We start from the raw sequence: 22,498 nt of genomic DNA on the forward strand, positions 1-22,498 counted from the left end.
TTTGTTTTCATGCATTCGACGTTTCAAGCGCTCCTCTAGGCTTGTGTCGTCGCCACTCGATCAAAACACAGAATGTGCTTTGATTTAGCGGTCGTGCGTCTGCTTCCACTATTGCTCTGTCCCAGTTGCTTGCGGCTGTCATCGCGTGGTCCTTGTGGTCTTTGCATCTCCGTTCCGCTCTGTATACCTGTACTTATTTTTCCAGAGACACCTTATAAACTTGTGTTCGACACAAGTATCTCTTTAACAGCACCACCTAACTGCTTGCGGCATTCTAGATTCCCGGCTGCCTTTGATAAAATACGTGATTTGAGTACTTCTTTTCGCACAAGAACTCATCACCCCTCACCCCCCTGTACACACACACTCAATCTTTCTCTCATCTAGTGGTTCGACGTTGCCTCGCAACAATTAAACCGAACTTCACGGGTACACGCACGTAAATTCGTGTCTTTAGTTACGACTTGCAATGAATAAAGGTGTCACAGCAGGCGCTCACGGACAGATTACAGGCAAAATTTGTGCTTTAGCTACGAAGAACGAAGCTATCAACCAGTCCTTTTTCTGCCGCAGTACACCTGCGTGCTTTTATGTTTACATTCATCTCATTCACAATTTCGTTTTGAAGGCTGATGTGAAACTGTCGCTCATGAAAAAGGAACGTCTTGAAGTTCACCACAGCTTTTCCAATAAACGACGGATTTTGTTTTCTTGAATTTTTTATATGGAGACGAATGTGGTTTCACTTTTTTTTTTTCGCCCATTTAAGGAGTACAAGAATTTATGGAGCCCCAACGTTGTGCATATCAACTGTCGTTTCTCGATAGGCACAAGCTGCACGGCACGCACAGGCACGCTATTTGCGCAAAAGCAGCAATTACACTCGTTAAAGAACGCCGACACGTTTCCCATTTTTGTTTTACAAACAAAATGAACAAACGCGCGAACTGCAAATAGCAACGCCCTAACGCCGTGACCTTCGATGTATATACCTTAACAAGAATAACCAAACCCTTGACTGCGTTCTTGTCTTTCGAATATTGCGCATAATACACCTTAACATAGGTCGAAACGCGAAACCCGCGAACGTGAAAAAAATGAATTTATGTAGAGTATTTGATGGCTCCACTTCTGAGTGAGGCAATTTTATTCGTATCCGAGCGGATGAAAAACTGCGGTAAACAGCAGTTAGTCAGCGCCCAAGATGTCACTGCTTTATTTCTTTCTCCGTAAATACAAGCTGTTTTTACGACGTGGTATTTATACTACTGAAACTATCGAGCCAAATTCAATCGCCAGCAGCCTGAACTCTCAAGACAGGTGCACAAGCACCTTCAGCCGCAGACGTTGCGTGCGCGCTGGAACGCAATGCCAAATTCACGCACTCTGGTCTATGAAGTGTCGTGAAATACGCAAGGAGGCGCCCACTTTCTTTCTCAGACGTTGTTAAGCAGAAGGATATTGTCACGAGCAATGGCAAAGACAAAGACGTTGTAGTGGGGCTGGGTCACAGGCTCTCTTGTCGGACTGAAAACCTGCTGGAACCTGTGCGCTCTGTGCAGTCTTGACTAGGCAAGCGCTAGCCGTTCACGGTTAATTAAATACTCCCCGTAACATCTTTTTGGTGGAGGTGCGGGGTATATCATTTTGTCCAGAAGTGCCTGGGTTGGCGCCGGTATGACAGGTTGGGTCATGGGCTCAGCGTCAGCAGTGAATGAAGAAACAGTACATTCTTCCAGAGGTGACAGGTGGGCTAGTGAAATTCCTTGAGAGAGAACATGGGTCGAAGTAGAAAAGTTGAGGACTGGAAGCAGCGTTCTGTTGTTGGCAACAACCACTATGGTATGAGGAAGCGCGATGTTGCGCGAGAGGATCAGGTCTGTGAGGGGAGCGACCACATATTCACCATCAGGGACCGGTGGGAACGGTGACATAAGGACGTAGGTAGCAGCCTGCGCGGGTAGTCGTAGAAACTCCATGGAACGTAGGCGACTGTGACTTGATGCGGCGTAATCAGGACACAATGGCAGTTCGAGCCGCAAAATGCCAGTAGAACAATCGATGAGGGCAGAGTGGGCGCTCAAGAAGTCAATACCAAGAATGACATCATGAGGGCAAGCGTAACAATATATATCCAATTGTATCTCAGAATTGGCCGCAAAGATTGAAATCTTGCTGGCACTGAAAGAAGCAATCAGCTGCCTTGTTTTCAAGATTGAATAGTTGTTGCCGTTGCGGTCGACTGTAGAAGCACTCCTGGAGTTTGTTCAGTGTTGAATCCTCTACAGCGTATCTACCTAACAAGTACGACGAGATGCTTGCTTTCGCGACAGCGCATCAATCATGTTTGCATAAATTGCAATGCCTACGTGTGTTTACTGCTTCGATACGTGTATAGCCGTTTTACTGAGAATCTGAGGGGCCCGGCAAGCCTACGACCCTACGCTATTCAAACCAATGGGTAGCCTTAATCGCATGGTGTGGGCGTTAGCTGTGGAGCCAGCGCAGGTCATGGGCTACCATCCTTCACCGCACGCAGACAAGCAACAAACCACGCCAAAACACTGCACTGGGCTAATAATTAGTGCTGATTGGTCTTCGAGCAAACACAGTAGCGGCTGGTGAAGACAACCGAACGCATACTCTGGTCTAACTGGTGGCGAAAAGTGCGATAACGAAAAAGAAACGAACAGGCGCTCGCGACCTGAGGGTGCTTTCACCGTCGTCGCCACTGTCACAATCTCGCCCCTTTCGCCGCCATATTTATTCGTCGTGTAGTCGAAAAGTTGTTCGCGCTGCTCAAATTGTCGTTGCAGTTAAGAAAATAGTAGTGTTGCTCTTAGACTCCGCAATGAAAGTACAAAGATCTGTTACGGCTCCAAGCAATGCCACCAGGAGTGTAAACCTATAGCCGGTATTTTGTGGCGATGCCTTATGCCTTATTCTATACTAGTCTTATCATCTACCGCTCACGGCCGGCTGATCCCGTTGATAACGTGAGCGGACCGTCGCTCTGACCACTGACCAAGCGCGAAAAGCGCGAAAAGGCATTCGCATCGAAAAGGCATCGCTACAAAATACCGGCCCGAAAAAGTCCTTTCAGTGACAAAGCCCATTTTCTTTCTGGTCAGTTCCAGGCCTAAATAAAAGAAAATAACGGGTTAGCGCCAGGTGGGATGACCGGCGTCCATGCAAAAATGTAGATGACCAATTCACCGCATGCCTGCTTCCAACCCTGCCAGAGTGCATCCCATAAGGGACGCGCTGTCCCATTTTCGACCGCGAACACACTCGAGTCCACGCTAAAGGGTGCTGTCTTCATCAGTGTGTGCTGCTAAAGCGGTGAGCTTACGTTCCCTTTTAGCTTCAAATTGCTGACCACGACCTCGGTAGAAAGACAACAGGAGGCAAAGAGACAGCCGATACGATGAAGAGTGGGCTGGTCTATGTTCCTTGCATGCAAGGAAGAAATAGAAATGAAAGGAGACAAGACACGAGAAGCAGGGGTAGGATTCATGATCGAATACAGGATTCCCCGCACCCCTACAAAGAAGCTCAGGCGCAATTTGAAGACGCATGCAGCTTTTATGCAATAGGAGACGCCCTTGATTACTCGAAGAACTCCGACGTGCGATATACGCAGTTATTTTCAAAGAAAAGCAAACTGCGCCCTTCATGGCAATTCATTTACGAAATTGTCTATATCTGCAGAGTCAATCTAGATTCGCTGCGGACACACACCTTAATTTTATAATGGATTACATCTCCAAGCTTAGAGCAAAAGGCCGCTGTTCTGGATTAAAGGGATCCACTAAAGAAAAAAGTTGACTCGCCATCGCGGCCCTGCGAAAGTGTGTGTCCGGCGGTGCTGTTGAAAACCACCGCTACAACTGCTGAGGGGGGTATGGCTTTAGAGAAATGGTAGTAGTGCTATTTTAGAGTAATTGTAGTAATAGGAGTAATGGTAATTTTGACAGCACGCCACCTCCCATAGCGGTGCTGCAACAACATTGAAATCAGTTGCTAGGGTGGTTATTTTATATACGAAAGGCTAGTGACGTCACTCCGCACGTTGCAACCTGCCGTCGCCACGGCAGCTTGCGCAACAGTAATCTTTACCGGGAAACGTATGCGGGGAGCGCTGTTATCAGGAGCGGCTTATCATCAATTATGTTGTTCGGATTCTTTTGTTTTGAGCTTGTTCTTTATTGAAAAGTACGCAGTTCTGCATGTTTTATGCGTGATTCCAAAGAATGTATGCACCGTTTGCTTCACTTTTTTGACTGCTTGTAGCCTCTGCCTTTTGGGGGTGTGAGACTGTGAGCCATTTCTCTGCCTTGCCCTGCCACCGGGATCGGCCCACCATTGTTTTCTATCGACGTTACGCCACGAAGAAATCCCTGGATCGTAGCCATGGACAGCTTTGCTGTAAAAATAAGGTTCAGCCCGTACGAGTATATGAGCCTTCTACAATACCAAAAGGGCCACTCTTGCTGCGAGAGGGAGGCTTGCGAAGTCAATGAAAACGCAAAAGCAAAAGACGCGTGGCGACGCCACCTTGAAGCTCCCGCATCAGTTTCACTGATGTTAACGGCGCCTGCTAAGGCCTAGTCAATTTTAATATCGGCAGAAATGGACTACCTTGTAATCGAAATAAGACAACGGGTGCGACAGTGAAGAAGTTGGCACTGCGTCTCGCAGTGGCCTGCAGGGCAAGCTCTCGACGTGGAAGACGTGGTGTCTCTTGAGGCATCTGATCGACCCGCTGAGTAGCAAAACTGTGACCAATCGCAACCTTACCAAAGTATTGAACACGTACAAGGGAGACGGCCGCAGGCTCCTGGAAGACCTGAAGGCGAAGTACCTAAAGAAAGAGAAGGGCCAGTAGCCGGTGCCCGAGAGGTACGAAGGACCCGACAACGACGAGCTGGACCGGCCGTTTACCATGACGGAACTGTGGACAGCGATAGATGAAAGTAACAAGAGAAGTGCACCCGGCAGGGACGCCATAACTTACAAACTACTCGGCAACATCAGCGGTGCAGCGGCCCGCGGCCTCCTAGAGCACATCAACGAAGCCTGGGAGAGCTCGCGGTTGCCGAAGGAATGGAAGGATGCCGAGGTCCGCTTCATTCCAAATCCCGGCAAGGCCCTCACGATAGACAACATGTGGCCCATCTCCCTCACGTCCTGCGTGGGGAAGGTGATGGAGCGCATGGTCCTTCGCCGGTTGCAGAATCACCTCGAAGAAACGGATCAGATGCCGGAGATGATGTACGGCTTCAGGCAACATCTCAGCAACCAAGACGTGATGATCCAACTCCACGAACTGGTCGTCAAGAAGGCAACAAGGCATACGCCGCGCAGGATACTCGCCCTTGACCTGAAGGGAGCGTTTGACAACGTGTCCCACGCGAGCCTGTTGCAAAGTCTGAACAAGACCAGGTGTGGCCAAAAGACATTCGGCTACATAAAAGATTTTTTCTCAAACCGAACGGCGACCATCAGGATAGGCGAGGAGAAGTCGGACGCTGTCGAGCTCGGCTATAGGGGCACCCCTCAGGGATCGGTCTTGTCGCCCCTGCTCTTCAATCTGGCCCTCCTGCCTCTGCCCGATCTATACTCAAGCAAATTGAATGCTTGGACAACGCGTTCTACGCCGACGACATTACGGTGTGGACTGCCCGAGCCGGGTCCGATGCCTGGATGGAGGAAGCCTTGCAGCGGGCGGCAACAACCGTGCACGAGTATGCAAGTCGTGCGGACTGAGCTGCGCTCCGCAGAAATCGGAGCTGCTCATGATCCAACCGGGAAAACCAAAGAAGGAGCTGCCGCCGAACGTGATCATCACCATCGACGGAACGGCCATCAAGCCAACACAGCAGATTAGGATTCTCGGTCTACTGCTTCAGAGCGACGGGAAGCTTGCACACGCCGCCGTCACAAAGATCAAGACTACAACCGAACATATATGTAGTATGCTTCGGAGGGTGTCTAACAGAAACCGAGGCCTTAAAGAGTACGATGCCATACGCTTGGTACGCGCGTTCGTCGTGTCGTGGGTTACCTACTCCGCCCCGTATCTCCAGCTGACGAAGGCGAATAGGGACACTCTAAACACGATGCTTCGTAAGGCAACGAAGCAAGCACTGGGCATGCCCATATACTCGTTCACGCAAAGGCTGCTAGACATGGGCGCCCACAACACGGTGGAGGAGCTCATCGAAGCCCAACTCTCTAATCAGAGAATCCGGCTCAGTCACACAGAACACGGACGAGCCATCCTACGCAAGATAGGATGGCAGATCGAGCCAGTACCCATCAAGGCGGCCCTTCCGGAAGACTGGAAGACGACCATTCAGACCAAACCTCTTCCTCGGAACATGACGCCGGGCAAGGACGACGAGAGGCGCACCGCGCGGGCTAAAGCCATGGCCCGGAAGCTGAAAGAGAACCCCAGGGTCCTCTACGCGGACGCCTCGCTCCGAAAACACAGTGGCCGAGCAGCGGTGGTGGTTACGTCAAAAGACAGGCTGATCGTCAGCGCGTCCCTGAAGGCAACAGACCCCGCAGTTGCCGAAGAAGCGGCCGTGGCCCTTGCACTCGCACAGCCAAGCGTGGACACCGTGGTCACCGACTCAAAGGCAGCCTACGGAAGCTTCCGCAGGAGGGGGGGGGGGGGGGGGGGGGTAATCTCCTCCGCGGCCCGAGCCATTTTATCCAAGTGCAAGCCTCCGGAAAGAGCCATAGAGCTCGTGTGGGTCCCGGCTCACTCGCAGGTAGCAGGCAACACCATCGCCGACTACCATGCCCGAGAAATGTCAATCCGGGCAGAGCACGAGCCGGAAGAGCTACTGCACCCGGTTACAAGCTTTCGGGACATTACCCGGATGTACCGAGAGGAAAGGTGCAGACTGCCAGAACCGCACCCCAAACTCACCAGGCAACAACAGACCATCCTGCGTCGAGCGCAGGCGGGATCGCTTGCGCATCCCGTACTGATGAACCGCATGTACCCTGCGGAACATGATACGCTCTGTCCTTTTTGCAAAAGGGAAAAGGGCACCCTGCCGCACATCTTGGCAGAGTGCACAGAACTCAAGACCCCCCCCCCCTCCTCCCCTTCCCGCCAACACCCCCAATCCCCAACCCCTTGAACAATGGAAGACCTTCTTATCCAGCCCAGCCCTACCGATTCATCTCGCACTGACGGACAGGGGCTAGGAGCTGCTGGGAACATATGAGTCCCGTAACCAGGGAACCACCCCGTCTGGTGTCTGCGTGCACCACCATTATATTTTGGGCCCAATAAACGTTTATTCATCATCATCGCGGTGGAAAACAGCGCGTGTGGGGGAAAACAGTTGAGTGTGTCTCAGTCCTTGTTTCTCGCGCTGTTTTCCACTGCAAGCTAAAGAAGCCAAACAGAAAAGTGAGTGAGCTTCGGGAAATCTTACTGCGCAACATTGCCCAAATACGAGAAAATACTTCAAAATCCATAACGTCATACCGACGTATGGCTTTGGGGTTTTGGCACGAAATTAAAAAAAAAAAAGTTCGCACCTGCACTTTTTCTGGTAGCAATCAACCTCCTACAACAAATTCAACGAGAATAGAGATTGCAAATCATACTTTATCAGTCTAAACTTATGGTAACATGAAATGGTAACATCCGCAGTGGTGCGTTGGTGAAATTCATTGTATAAGATCGGTTTGGGGGCATTCATGAAAGTGGCGAAATGCAGAGTTCTTCCTTCCTTCCAGTTGGAGAAGAAACTCCTGATGCGACTAACGCAAAGCCTAAAATTACATGGAAGCACGCTTTCACTCGTTAGCCAATGCGTAACACAGGAAACAAACGATAACATGAGCCAACTATGTTGGCGCGGACTAGCGCATGCGCGCGGAATTAAGCCCTCAGCCAAGACTTGTTCGCACGTAATAAAGAGTCCATATTCACTGCTGCTTACTTGCAATAGCACGTGACATACAACAGGCCGCTATTAAAAGCAGGACACCATTTCTTGATCCTTCCTTTGTTCGGAAAAGAAACAAAGGCGACGAACGAATAAACGAGTAACAAAAAGTGTATAAAAAATATAGAGCAAGAGGAGGTGACGGCCCTAAAGATGCGGCATCGGTCGTCGTTATTTATCGGTGCCGGCGCCACTTGCGATCGGCGCGGGAAGATGAAAACTTAACACTTTCCCACAGCGGGGTGTCAAATATCAAGCAGAACCGTTAATAGCGTTAAATAAAGCGTGTTGTCGCGTTAAATCTTCAGGCGCGTAACATGGTCTGGCCGCTGCACTCTCTGTCTCAGTGCACGAGCAGGTGCGCGAAGAAAGCGATGCGCTGTCGCCTCTGCCCGCAGCGCGTTTCTATTGGGCAGCTCCGAGCTTCGCGCGCAGATAGGTTGTGTTACAATCTTGCGGCCCAGAAAAACAGTTGCTGTCGCTTCGCGGGAAGACATGCGCGCTCCGAACGCGGCGCGCGTCACGCGCCGCCTTTTGTGGAACCGTCAGAGTGATCTACGGCCGCCTCGTCGTCTTCAATCAAGTGACGATTCATCGTCGGCGCGCAGAGGTTCAATAGACGGCCGAAGAGATTCAATACGGCCAGACATCAATTGAGCGACACCCGCTCGCGAGAAGTAAAAATCGCCCGCAGAAAATAACCTTTAAAAAACAAACTCCTCTTCTCCTCTCTGCTTCTCGACCCGACATCCTCTTAAAATGATGGTTAAAGAAAAGGGACCAAAATAAACAACCACCATTTCGATTAACACAAACCGGCAGGCACCTGAACCGGCAGCTGCGCGCCGCCATCTCCGTGGAAACAAGAACCGCCGAAAGCGATGCATCCTCCCTTTCCCGAGCGTATACCGGGCAAAATATATTTCGCTGAAACGTCAACGCCTTCTGCGAATCCCGAAGGCGAGGCGACACCGAAAAGCGATCGAAGGCGGCCAGATCGTCTCCGGCGGAGCGATCGGAAACACTCGCTGCTCGCGAACCCGTTGGGAATGAAACCTTAACCGGAGCCGAACCTGCGCCTGGACCCTCGGCCGTGGCTGTGCGCGTGCGACAGCACGTGGGGCAGAACGCGCATCGTCAGCTCTACGACTCTGACCCTACCTGGGCCTTCCGTTCCAAGTATCAACGCAAAGACGTTCCGAGGCCGCCGAGGCCGTGTAGACGATGGCTTCGCGTTAGACATGCTGCAGCACCGTTCTTCCGTTGGTCCTGTGAGTTCACGCGACACGTCCGGTAATGCCCCGCTTGCCTCGCCGCCTGGCCGCTGCGTTTGCCGGCCCATTCCTCCTCCTCTGGTGGGCGCTTGCAGAGGTTTCGGGTACGTACGGGCACACGCTGAGCGTGTGTGTCACTTCAGCGTGCGAGCCCGATAGGAGGCCGCGGTATCTCGTATCACGTCTTGGCCACAACCAAGGCGACATGCTAATAGTTTTATACGATGTGCCCAACACTCGATCACTTGGTTAACATCTGTAGCCAGAGAGAGTACACTTGCCATGCGACCAGTGCCCAATTTTTTTTTTTCTCTGCCCTGCAACACCCTGCACAAGTACCACACAACACACTCGGTTTCATAGCATGCTGTGGTGGCGATGAGGCGCGACAGCTTGCAAGTGGGCGCATAAAGTAGCATAAGAACTGATGCTAAAATGCGAGTTCTATGCGAGTAACCCATTTGTTACGCACTCTCTTATATTCTACCAGTCATCAGATTAGCGACAAATGCAGGCGCTGCTACTGATCCACCAGATAAACCGGCCTGTGCAAACCCCTAATCATTTCGACACGTTTCCCTTTGTCGTCTCCATTTGCATTGCTCCTCTGGTTTGCTGTAATATATCTGTCGGTCTACCTGTGTGTAGTGGCCAAACGCAGTATACCCATTTGATTAGCCTACCGGTATTTCCCTTGATCTCGTCGTCTAGTATTCCCCATAACTTGGTTTTCTGCTTAAAATCTTCTTCGTACCTCTTATGCGTGAATATCCCCAAGCAGTGTTGTTCGGCTAGTGCAATTTTTGTATCGCATCGAACAGGCATGTTGAATTTTTAAATCCGGCTCCAGATATCGAATAGAACTTAGTTTCCTAACATCAAATAGAAATATAAGTGAAAGGTTGGACCCTGGCTATATTGTAAATAATGAATGCTCATTCTTTCTCATGCGCAGCACCGCGGTTTGCAACTTTAAGTTAGGTCAACTACAGAGCCTACAAATGACAACTATGTGAAAGGTCGTCACATCAAGTGCAATCACGACACCCGCAGTAGTGGCAGAAAGGAATTACGCGCGCGATTAGATACACGCATAGAATTAGACTCATCATATTATACTCATGAAATATTGAAGATCGCTGTTGTTATCAGTCAGAAAATTATAAGTCTAAAGCACCAAACATACCGTCAGTACCGCAAACATGAAGTCAACCGAGAAAACATTTCACATAAATCAAGATAACAGATCTCGACACAACGTAAGAATAAAGCACTTGTCGATGATATAGCTGCAAAGTATCGTGAAAAAATAAAAAGGAAAAAAAGACTGCTTCTCCACATGTTCGGTCGCTTGTTGTCCCACCACGATAACAACATTGCCTCCTGCATCAGGATAATTAAGTGTAGCGATTGCGGGAATGCCTATGTAACAAGCATTCCCACGATTTCTGCGAAAAAGAAAAGCTAGAGCAAGCAGCTTTCCACACAGCTTGATCTATTGCCTTTCAAAGTTTCAGTGTTGTGAAACGTGTTATGAAGGAGTTACGTGGTTGAATGTTACGTGTGTAAGAATGCGCGAAGACACAAAACTTGCAAGAGACAAAACCTCCCTGCTGTCCGATCCAGATGAACTCGCTACACTTTATCAAGTCGCTAATATAGATTACAGTGCCTGAAGGTTCCTATTCAGCGACGCTGACATCACGACTGACGCCCACGGCAGCTCTTTTGCAACGGTAGAATGAGCAGTATTACCGAAATAAATTAATACAAAGTGCATGTCCACACAATCATTAGGGATGCAAATTATTATTGATCTGGGCCGAAATTAACAAAGCTTTTCGTTAGGAAGTGCTGTTCAGCCTTGGCCAACCTCCTTCCCTAATAATATGTATGTTCAACATTGATATTGGCTGGCGTCTATACTCTTACGAACAGTAAGAGAATTTTTCTGAAAACAGGACCTGGGGCCGATTGCACAAAGCTTTTCTTTCATAAGTGATATTTGCCACTGGCCTGTTGCCTTCGCAGATAACATGCCCAGCGTCAAGATTGGGTGAAATTTTCTGTTACGAACAATTGTAGCCTATGGACTTTTTGTGATACGGGCCCTGTTCTTGTACGAGAAAATGTTTTCATTCCACCAGCTCCAGTGAAAATAGGCGCTGGTAGAATTTCGAGGTGCTCTACGGAAGCTTTGAAATAGAAGACAGGGATAGGGGGCTCTTTAATGAATCCTGGAGAAGTCTGCCTAACGGCACACCTGGGGCCAAATTCTCTAAGCCTTTCGTTCCTAAGTGCCCTTTGCCATTGGCCAGCTTCCTTCGCTAATAATATGCCCGGCATCTGGATTGGTTTGCAGTTTCTCTTACGAACAAATTTAGCGTAAGTGCTCATTGTGAATACTGACCCTAGCATGCCATTCCAGGTGGGAATGATAGGAAATGAAATTACACGTACATTGCACGTCACAGGCACACAACAAACGCAAAACACACCACAACACGCAACGTACAAACTACTTAAAGTATCTCATTGAGACCAGTGCCTCTCAGGAAGGCTAAATGTGCCTTCATTGCGCGGGACGCACAGGCATGACAGTCTCTTATGCGTACTCACGGCGGAAGTTAGGTCAGTTATTTCTAATGTGAACTGGTTGTAAGAGCAAATTAAGTGGGCTATGTGTTCCCGTTACATTACACGCAAGGCACAGTGGCGATCTTGTCCACTTATTTTAAATAGAGGATAATGTCAGCATTAAACCCATGTACATTGCTTCTAAAGAGTTCTCGTTGATACGTCTGTGGTTTCGATGACTCCTCGTTAGAAATAGCAAGAAATATTCGTACTATTTCGGCGCTGTGCGCTGTACACAGCACTGTTCTGCAAACTGTTTAATACTAGTTGTCTTTTTATTTCTTGTGGTTAGCGTAAATGTGGCTCAATGGTGGTACTGAAGATATTTCATGCCTGCCGCATTCCATCATATATTTTTCTATATTTACATCACTTATAAAGGTAATGTACATAGGCTACCGCCGAGTATCTATAAACGACTTATAAACTAATCTGCTTTTCTACCCTAGTCTCTTACAATTAGCGGGAGAGAAGAGTGGTGTTGGGTACTCAAGCACACATGGGAATTCCGAGAAGTGGGAGGCTTCAGGTTCATATATTTCTCCGGAATCCGGGACATCTTGAAGTACGCGTATGGCGTCCAATGTTGTGTCTACCTTGATAGCTAAATTACTAAAGCACTGTGTAAGATGCTGCTTTTGTGATATTACTATGATCAGATACTTTTGAAGCATAAGCGCTAGGGTGCACCAATTCAAACACATGTTACCAGTGCAAAAATCTTGGTCACTGAATGTAGAGGGAACACGAGATCGCCAGCGTTCAGTGTGCACCGGTTTCAATAGTACGTTTCTGTTTTCTTCGTTCAGCGTAATTGAGATAGCATAATTGTAGCGTGTATTGCGAAAGATCAAGGCCGCTGTGAGAAGATTTAATTCCAAGGAATTTTACTCCGGCCAGGGCTGCTTATGGCGCGGCCGAGCGCGGCCGCGTGGGCCCTAACTTGAAAGCGAGCTGCAATGGAGATAGAGTGCGCCGACTGTTGATAGGCTGGTAGCTTCGTGAGCGTTGTATTCTTGCCGCTTAGTTCGCGTTGACGCGAGAGGCAGCACGAAGGTCAATTCGCTCTCTGCTGTGCCACGATTCATCACGCCAGCGTTTTGACAGCGAGTGTCCGCGGTCATAGAACGAGATGTGTTCATGTTTGCTTGTGCGCGCGTTACACCGGCCTTATTAATTTAGTTAGTAAGCGAATGTTTACAAGTTTATGTGGCCGATAAAGCTGCTATCCTTACTGCGTATAGCTGTCTAATAATTTGCTATCGCAGTCCATGCTTCGCCTTTCGGGCGAAACTCGCACCCTTGAAGACCGTCGCATAAAGGGTAGAGCCAGATTTTTAGGCACACAGTATTTGGAGGAACTCAATATTCCTTATAAAGATTTTGCGGATCCATAACTCCAGATATATCCTAAAGAAAATACCTAATTAGTAGCGCAACACTCTAAAGGCCACACACGTTCTTAGTGTCTGTGGACAATGAAATGTTTAGGGATTCATAAAAAGGAGCCTGTATGCTTTAGCGATAAATGCTGATAGCCTTTTTTTTTTTTTGACCCTCAAAGGGCAGCAAGAAACACGAGATCAGTGACGTATGCTGAGGTGTGCGATGGCTCTCAAAATCGTCTCCCTCGCGCTGCAGCTCAAGGCGGGGATGCTGTCAGCGTCAACCTCTTCCTGGAGGAGAACGCGGTCGAACACCGCACGGAGCCGTTCAAGATTCTCCGCGGCAACACACCTTCGCTCGTGCTACGACGAGGATTCGCCTTCAAGCTCGGCGTCACAGCTCCCGCGTCGAACGTTGCCATCATCCTTAGTTTAGGTAACCACACATGCCTCTTTGATACGATGACTACCGAAAAAAAAATCGTACGTATACAACTATTTTTCTTCAAGACCACGGTTGGTGAACGTAGAAACTACTCACTTGGCGAGCATTTTTAAAACTCGATCCTCTATGCAATTTTAGCAAACCAATATACGAGCACACGTCAATTCAAATGTGCGTTTGTAGTGACGTAAGTTATGGTGCTGGTTCCGGCAGAGGAGGCGCAGAGAAAGAAGGTATCGGATACATGAGAGAGAGAGAGAGAGAGAGAGTCAGGTGCAGGAAAGAAAAGAAAACGTGAGCAGGGAAGTCGGTAAAGTTTTAATTGGCTGCACCGCTGAAAATGAATTGTAATTTGTGCGTAGCTGAAAAAGCGACTTGGATAGTCCCCGTTTCTTTCAATTTTATATTGCTGATCCAACTGCGTACCATTGATGATGCAAGTTATGCTACAGATTTTGAGAGGAAGTCATTGACGAACTTCCCGTCGACATTAGGAACGGATTCAAAAAGTGCTTCTGTGAGATGTAGTAGTAAACTTTATTTTGTCCGAGGTGGGGTTTAGGGAGGAGGGGAGTGGGAGGGCCCGTCCTCTTCGTGCTCAAGCGGCAGCCAGGCCTCGCGCTTTGGCGGCGTCTTCGGCCATCTGGACGACCCGGAGTTGTAGATGTGGGCCTGAGCTGAGCAGTGCAGTCTCCCACTGCTCTAGGGCGGTGATTACAAGGAGAGGTAAGGAGCTGGTACGTTTTTTGGTACTTATCATCGTATCAGGGGACATGCCCACATGATGCTTCTGTGAAGTAAATTTCTTCGAACCTATTGTACCGGCACTAATATCGATGCAGGTCATTTTTAACCTTTTTTTCGTTATACGATGCTTAAGAGATAGTGGCACCTTTAATTGGCGCCGGATATTCCTTTCCACATAGAGATTTCCAAATAACAAACGCCACAGATATAAAAAAAAATATCACCGAAGATTACACTAATACTGTAAGTCAAATCGTATAAGTAAGTCGAACATTCATCCCAAAAGTGTTGTCACAAAACCTATTAAATAAAAATTACTGCCTTAACTCAAATAAAATCGATTCATCACTTTCATCAAATAAGTAGCATCGAATTTTAGCAACAATTGTAAGTATCAAATTATTTTCTTCAAGTTCTTATTTCAATCAAATTTTTGAAATAACAGAGCATCGAATTCTTTCATGTATTTCAGTCTCCTATTTCTCCATCTCCTTACCTTGGGGCCTTTCTCTCTGCAATCCTAAGGATGCAGGCCATCCAGTACGTGCTTATATCGCTGGTCTGCAAGAAAAAAAAAGGGGGGGAAAGAAAGCAGATATTTCTTACGATGCCCTTTTCCTGCTTATCAGTAAGTTTTCGTACCCTCTTTACATTACGACTTATACAAACAAAAGCAAAAGGTAGAGCAGTGTCACACCACAGCCTCGGTGACACTGCTTCCAGTACTTGGGCTGTTACAAGTTAGAAAACAGTGGACACCTCACGAAGAAAACGACACTGCAACAAAAAGAACAAAACGATTTTTCTTTCCCCTTTTCGGCTGGAACTCATGCACACTTCATAGCGAAGTGCACGAGCTTTCGCGCCCTTTCCCGCGACGGTGCGACAGTTTCGCGTTGCCTCGCGCAGGTGACAATCCGCAGCCCGGCGACGGCAGCCTGGTGCAGCTTCCGGTGCCCGGGAACCCACAGTCTGTCTCCACGCATCCCGCAGCCGGCCAGGATCAATGGACGCTGTCCCTTGCGAATCAGGAGGGCACGTTGCGCCTGATCCGCATCCAGATCCCTGTAACGGCCGGCGTAGGCCGCTGGATTCTCACCATCACTGGCGACGGACAGAACTTCCGAGTCAGGGAATCCCTCTACATTCTATTCAACCCCTGGCACAATGGTGAGCGTGTTTGCCGGTGCACCTCGTGCCATCTATCACACCTATACGCGCGAGCACATGGAAACGTACGCAGAAATCAAATAACGAATACATAGGAAGACGATGGGCGAAGGAGCCCAGTGATCCGTATAGGCTTCGCGAAATAAAGGTTGCATTGACCGCAGTCGATATGTTTTCACCATCACATTGAATAAGAGCTTCTAAAGAGTGCAGCAAGAAAAGGGTTGCGAGAAGCAGGTGGCAGGCAGTCGAGGAGCAAACGTAACCAATATGAATTCAGCACGCATGGGCGACCTCTGCTCATTGCCGTTGACGCGTGCATTTTGATCGATTCTGGCTATAAAGCTTGGAATACTTTGACCTGCCGCGGACAGGTGATGATAGAGGAACCTAATTCATTTGCGTCTCATGGTTCCAAAAGAGAGCCCGTTGGCGAACGCTTCTTTCAACCACCATCGGATGTCTCGCCCTCTCTCCCGCTTCCCTTCCCCTCCAACAACGCAGCTGCTGCCGCTGGCAGGTTTGGGAGGGCGCTTTGCTCCCTTGTCTCAGGGCCGGGGATTAGAAGTTCATGTATTCCTGACGAGCCGGAGCATAGTTATGGCCAGATTTAGCTCTTTATAATTGTCCCTAGATGTCGCTTTGATGAAGGGAACAGAAGAAGTTGTCTTTGGTGAAAAAAAAAAAAAAACGGTTGTAACGTACCTAAGTGACACAGAAGCCACGAGAAACGGCGTGGTGGAGGAAGGACACGGGATATTTCTGACTACCTGGAGTTCTCTAAAGTGTGCTCAATGTACGGTGCACAAAAGATGTTGCATTACGCGCGGATTATTATTATTATTTGACTTGATAACATATATATTTGACAGGAAAAGGTAAGCGAGAAGCAGACTGGCATTTGCCACCGGAAGGGGCACAACGCCGGCCTACTCTTTAGAAAGGAGGAGATAGAAACACAGAAATGGAAGATAGGAAGAAGGGGAGGAAAGAAAGAGCAAGATGAGAAATATCAAAGAATAAAGTATAACACAAAGTACAGGTCACACACAGTAGGGCCAGTCACTGCAGGTCACGCTACTAAAAAACGGTAAACAGAAGAAACAGTCTCTGAGTTAGAAACGTGAACCTAAGTTAGTTAATTCTAGAAACGCAAGGAGAGCGCGATGAGCCTGATCGCGTCGAGACGCACAACCACTGGGGTGCAAACATACGTCTAGTGTCGTACACCGCAGGCCAAGGAGATGATAGTCCCTCACTAGCGGCATGCGCTGCGCACTGAAAGCGGGACACTCCATTATCAGGTGCTGAAGTGTACCGCAGCAACCGCAAGACGTACACGATGGACTGGCCACACGTCGCTGTCTGTATAAACGTTCGCACACGTTCACACAGCCAACTCTTAGCTTCGGTAGTTGCGGTCTAGCGCCGACGAGGCAAGCCTCGACCGCGAACACGGGGCGAGAACGTTCCATTTGCGACGCGCTGGTCCGGATGCTGCTTGAGTAGGTGGCGACGAATCAGCAGGCGAGCGCCATCAAGCTTGCACAAAATTTCAGGGCAAGCACAGTCATTATGAGCGCAAGTTGAAGCCAGCCCATCAGCCTCTTCATATCCGGCGATTCCTACGTGCGAAGGTATCCATGGGGCAACGAGAGATACCCCACGTGATGAAATTTTGTTTGCAGAGTCAGTAATGCTGCGCACAACTAGGCAATTAATCTGGCTGCGTTGCAATCTGCTAAGGGCAGCGTGGGAGACCATACAGATGACAATCTTCGAGTTGGGTAACTCCTCTAGCACGTATTTCAGTGCAACATTAATCGCTGCTAGTTCCGCAGTTGTTGACGAGGCTGGATGGGGTATATGAAATATACGTCGTACTTGAGTCGAAGGGTAGAAAAAAGCTGGAGAGGATCGCCTTGACCGTTGCTGTGTACAGATGCATCTGTGAATACTTGAGTGTAATATGGAAATCTTTCGAACATGTGCGACTGAGTCAATTGGAATATTGCTGAAACAGGCATATAGACTTTTTGTGTATGTCAGGGATTGTGAGGATCAGAATGCGACCGCCATGCACGGAAATCGAACCACGTTGCATTAGATTCGTATGACGCATCCAGGCACCCGATTTCCTAAAATACATTTAGCACCAGCCTCAGAATGTACGGAGCACCGTTTCTACGTCGATTGGTATAAATTTGTATATTTGCTCATTTACATAATAATAATCCTTGCATCACTACAATGTTTGCCGTTGTCGCTTTCATGCATGCATAGATACTTACACTATCTGCTACCTGCACAACGAAAAAAACACTGCACAGGTGGACATCTCTGCACAGTGCCTCTTATTGTGGAGAAGCCAGCTTTAAAGGCGTCCGCTACACAGGTCCAGACACTTTCGAGGCGAAAAAATTCTTAAACGCAGGTGTAAGCAGCGCTGAAAGTTGAGACCAAGATGTTGCGCACCTAGAATGTTGCGTATACACTTTAGGCGCGCTTAATAGAGAAAAAAAAGTCGCAGTTTCGCCGAAAGGCGAAGCATCGATTGCGATAGCAAATTAGTAGAGAGCTATACGAAGCAGGATAGCCGTTTAATGGGTCGTATAAAGTTGTAAACATTCACTAACTAAATAGACAAGCAGGGTGTCACGCGCGCACAGGTAAACATGAACACATCTCGTTCATGACAGCAGATACTCGCTGTGAAAACGCCGGAGGGAGAAAGCGCGCCAGCAGCAGCGGGAGATTTGACCTTCGCGCTGTCTTTCGTCGCGCTTGAACGCGTACGTCGAAAGCACTGCGCATACGAAGCTAACGGCACTCGGCGCATGCACTTTGTCCCCAACGCAGATCGCTCTGAAGATGAGGCCCGCGCGGGTGCGCACTTCGCCCACATCGCAGATCGCTTTCAAGATACGGCGCCCGCGTGGCCGTGCTGTAAGCAGCAGCCGACGAAACAGAACGCACCCTCCTTTCCTTTTCCCTCTCTGTCGCCTCGCCCCCGTGCCTCTCACGCGAAATAAGACCGCACGCTTCCGGCCTGCCTTCCTCCCTCGCGTGCGCCGCATTGAGCCGCGATTGCCGGCTCACCCTCGTACGCTTTCACTCGCACACACAGCGTACGGCACGCGGCGACGATTTTATCGCCATTGGACTTTATACGGAACCTCACGGCGACGCCGACGGCAGAAATGCTCTTGGAGTGTCCATATAATTGCTACCGCAATAAAAAAATTCACAGAATCTACTGTGGGAGTTATCTGGAAGATGCGTAAGCATTTCGTAGTAACGACGTCGTGTTCATTCGTTGTACGCTGGTGTGTTTCGTATAATTGCGAGAACGACCGCGAAAGAATCGTGAAACAGAGAAGCGTGGTTGCAACACCGAAATGTTGAGTGAGACCTGCGCGAGACGACGTAGAAGAGGCGAGTAGAAGCAATGTTCACGCATGTTATATATAGCCCGCAGCGGATGTGGACGTGGGGTGAAATGACGAGGGAGATGTATAGGGAATTAATTAAATGCATGCAACATTTACTAGGGGCACTGTCTCTTGTTGGTTGGTTCTACTGCAGGTGGCGGTGCCAGGTGCGCTGATGACGTTCCGATCATTACAAGCCGTTATCGCTCTTTAGAGCCTTATCCACCCGCGTCGAACCATTATGAGCCATATATATATATATATATATATATATATATATATATATATATATATATATATAAGACCGGTGAAGAAGTACAACACATTAGAAGAACACAACATATATATATATATATATATATATATATATATATATATATATATATAAGACCGGTGAAGAAGAAGAACACAACGAGGACAGACAAGAGACGACAAGCACTGGAAATATCTTAAATATCGTAGGAGTGTTCCTGCACTCTGCCTCCACAAGCGAAAAAAAAAAAAAAGAAACTTCCTGTGCGTTTTCAACGAGTGATCACAAGCTCGAACGTGATCAGTATAATCTTGTTTTTATCGTCCCCAAGCCATACCCAAACTATTAAAGACGCCAACTATGTAGAGATAACGTATTTCTTTTGATGTAATGGCGCTAAATGTACATGTACATTTAACGTACAAGTGTACAAATGTACATTAAACCGTATGCGTTAAATGCACATGTAAGGCGCAGAGTAGCACACTGGAAAACGTGCATAGGGGCTAGACTGCCTTCAATGGCGACGGCGTGGAGCTGTGAGCATGAGGTGCATCTGTGAAAATATGACGGAAGCGAGGAAGCGAAGCCCCGTCGGTCACACTAATCCGCCGTTGTGCCGATATATATAACAGGTTTGCTCTGATAAAATGCTCTCAGGTGGATGAACGGCGAACTTGGAGTTCCTTTGAACTGATCCCTTCATACACTGCTGAACACCTGTGTTACACTACATCGCAATTCGCAGGAGACCTCGTGTTTATGGAAAACGATCAAGCGCGGGGCTTCTACGTGATGCAAGATAGAGGCCTCATATATCACGGACAGGCGGAGCACCCCGACCCCAAGGAGTGGTACTACGGGCAGGTACGAAGCGAGCTCCTGTTATAATGGAAAGCCGCTGCTCTACTCTTTGTCTCACGCGGACAGTCACAGTGGGTGCAGATGTCCCTCCTCTAATTTATGAAGACCTCCTCGTGCTTCTTGGAAAGAGATGATTGTGCAATACTGCGCGCTGAACAGGGCTGGTGGCACGCACCATGTTAAAAAAAAAGGGAAAGAATTGGGACATTGTTCCGGACAGTGTACCCTGTCCCTGTGTCGCCTATTCTCGTTAGAATGTTCGTTAGCTTTCACTTTAGAGCTTACGCTGCAAGCTAAGATGCACGGATAGGACAGTAATATCTGCCTTACACGATGTTATATAGGTGATAGGGCTTCTCTTTCTGAGAAACACGTATGGGCTTCCTTTGGAGTTTCGTGCTACAAGACGAGTGGATGTCAGTGTTTCCTTTTCGTGAACTTTCCTCCACCTTCAGGACTTTCCGTAGAACAGATTTGCCAGACTCTATACGTGATGCGCAATGACGCTCGAATGTTATGTGTGTGCTTGTTTATTTCGGAAGATTAGTGCGTAACCTCAAACAGTAAGCTTGTCTCGCACAAAATCTCTTTACTGGTTCCTTTCAGTTCGAGAAAGCATCGCTGCCAACTGCTGAATTCCTCTTAAAGATCAGTGAGGTGCCGATGTCGCAAAGGGGGAATCCCATCGCCGTGTCGCGGGCGCTTACTTCCGGAGTAAGTGTTTTTTTTTTTTTTCATTCCATCACACAAACCACATGACGTAGGAGCACGTAGGAGCAACATTGGCAAAGTCAACACACTTTCCCGACCAGCACGAGTGGCGACGCGGGATTCATGTCCTTGATAAGCCAAAAGGAAGGCTAGAGGCATGAGCCATAGGCTTTAATGCAGGGTGTCGAGCTGAAAAGAAAATACCGGTTCGGTTAGCGTTCGGGTTCAACGCGCTCCCATTTCGTTCCAGTTCAGGTCCGGATCGGAGAAATAAAATTTATAACGGTTCGCAACACTTAACCGGTTGGCAAACCGGTTCGGCGCAGTTCATTTTGTCCTGCTCCATGGCGATATGCTGCATAGTACTAGAACACTGCACGGGCAATTTTTTCAGGCCCGGGCCCGGCCCCGGCCCGAGCCTGAAAGTGACATCTGTTGGCTCGCCCGAGCCCGGCCCGGTGATCTTAAACCAGGCCCGTACCCGGCCTGTTTCGGTTCGACCTATTAGCCATGGAGCCTAAATGGAGCATGGTCGAATTCTCCCGTTATTGTGAAGATGCTAGCCGAACACACACAGATTATTATTCGGTTACTCGATATGAAAACACGCATATACAATAGACAGAGAGGTAAATAGGGAGGGAGCAGGCTGACAATTGCCACCGAGACGGGCTCAACGCGTACCTACTCTTTAGCATGGAGGATATACAAAAAGAAGTTGATTATTTTGAGGAGAGTGATTTCACTGCGTCATGTTTTCCGCTGGAGTTGGTGCTCTAAAAATGAAATAAGTTCGTAAGAGACAAAAAAAAATTACATGCTTGTGCGTTAGAGTGTGATATGAACGACCATACTACACTTTCTAAATAGTTGTGCGGCAATATATGGCGAAGCAGAGGCACATTCCCGTATTCACCGCTCGCCATTTCATCCCACTTTTGACTTTTAAATAATAATTACAAGGTACAGTGATGTAACTCGAGCCAAATGACTTGGCGCAAATGTAAGGCTTAATACAATAGTCTACTGGTTTTCAGGAATGTCATAATACACTGCCACTATAGAAGCTTTTTAGCTCCAATAAATGGAAATTGGTGACACGCATTAGCAATGCTTATGTGCAGTCATATTGTTACACGGAACAAGCCATTTTTAATGCCTCATTCGGCTTCCTTTATATTGGCGTAAATTTTTTAATCGGCAATTTAGACATCTGTGTTTGGTAATATGAGTAATATGAGCAAATTCAAACTCCCTGCTTTTGTTTGGGCACGTATAGGTAAGCACCGTGCATGAACAGCAGTAGGCAATAGTTGCTCTTCTTGTTTTTGTTTGGTGTTCTTGTACATCAATTTCGGATATTATATGATTGTTTGTTCACGTACATTCGCAGGGGACCCGCGTAGTTCTAGAAAAACATATACAAGCCACTGGATGTGTGAAAACATCATTGAAAGGAAAATTCATGGCGAGAATAAAATTTTCTTAGCTCTCTTTTATTTTACACACCCCTATCGCCAACGTTGCAAAAATTTGCAGCATCCGCGTTGACTTAAACTATTCATCTAAGAACCATGGGCATAGCAGGGAAGCGCAAACTTAAGT

General features: G+C 48.1%; 1 protein-coding gene across 1 annotated transcript in view; it reads left to right on the forward strand.

Annotated features, from left to right (window-relative positions):
- Positions 1-8,954: 8,954 nt before the first annotated feature.
- Positions 8,955-22,498, forward strand: part of LOC119465769 (hemocyte protein-glutamine gamma-glutamyltransferase-like) — a 48,865-nt gene continuing 35,321 nt past the window's right edge. The window contains exons 1-5 of the mRNA XM_037726230.2: positions 8,955-9,354; positions 13,529-13,708; positions 15,374-15,634; positions 20,067-20,185; positions 20,789-20,896. Of these exons, the coding sequence (XP_037582158.1) occupies positions 9,273-9,354; positions 13,529-13,708; positions 15,374-15,634; positions 20,067-20,185; positions 20,789-20,896 (750 nt within the window). The 5' untranslated portion in view covers positions 8,955-9,272. The remainder of the gene's footprint in view (positions 9,355-13,528; positions 13,709-15,373; positions 15,635-20,066; positions 20,186-20,788; positions 20,897-22,498) is intronic.

The sequence above is a fragment of the Dermacentor silvarum genome, chromosome 1, assembly GCF_013339745.2.
Source record: "Dermacentor silvarum isolate Dsil-2018 chromosome 1, BIME_Dsil_1.4, whole genome shotgun sequence".
Classification (NCBI taxonomy): domain Eukaryota; kingdom Metazoa; phylum Arthropoda; class Arachnida; order Ixodida; family Ixodidae; genus Dermacentor; species Dermacentor silvarum.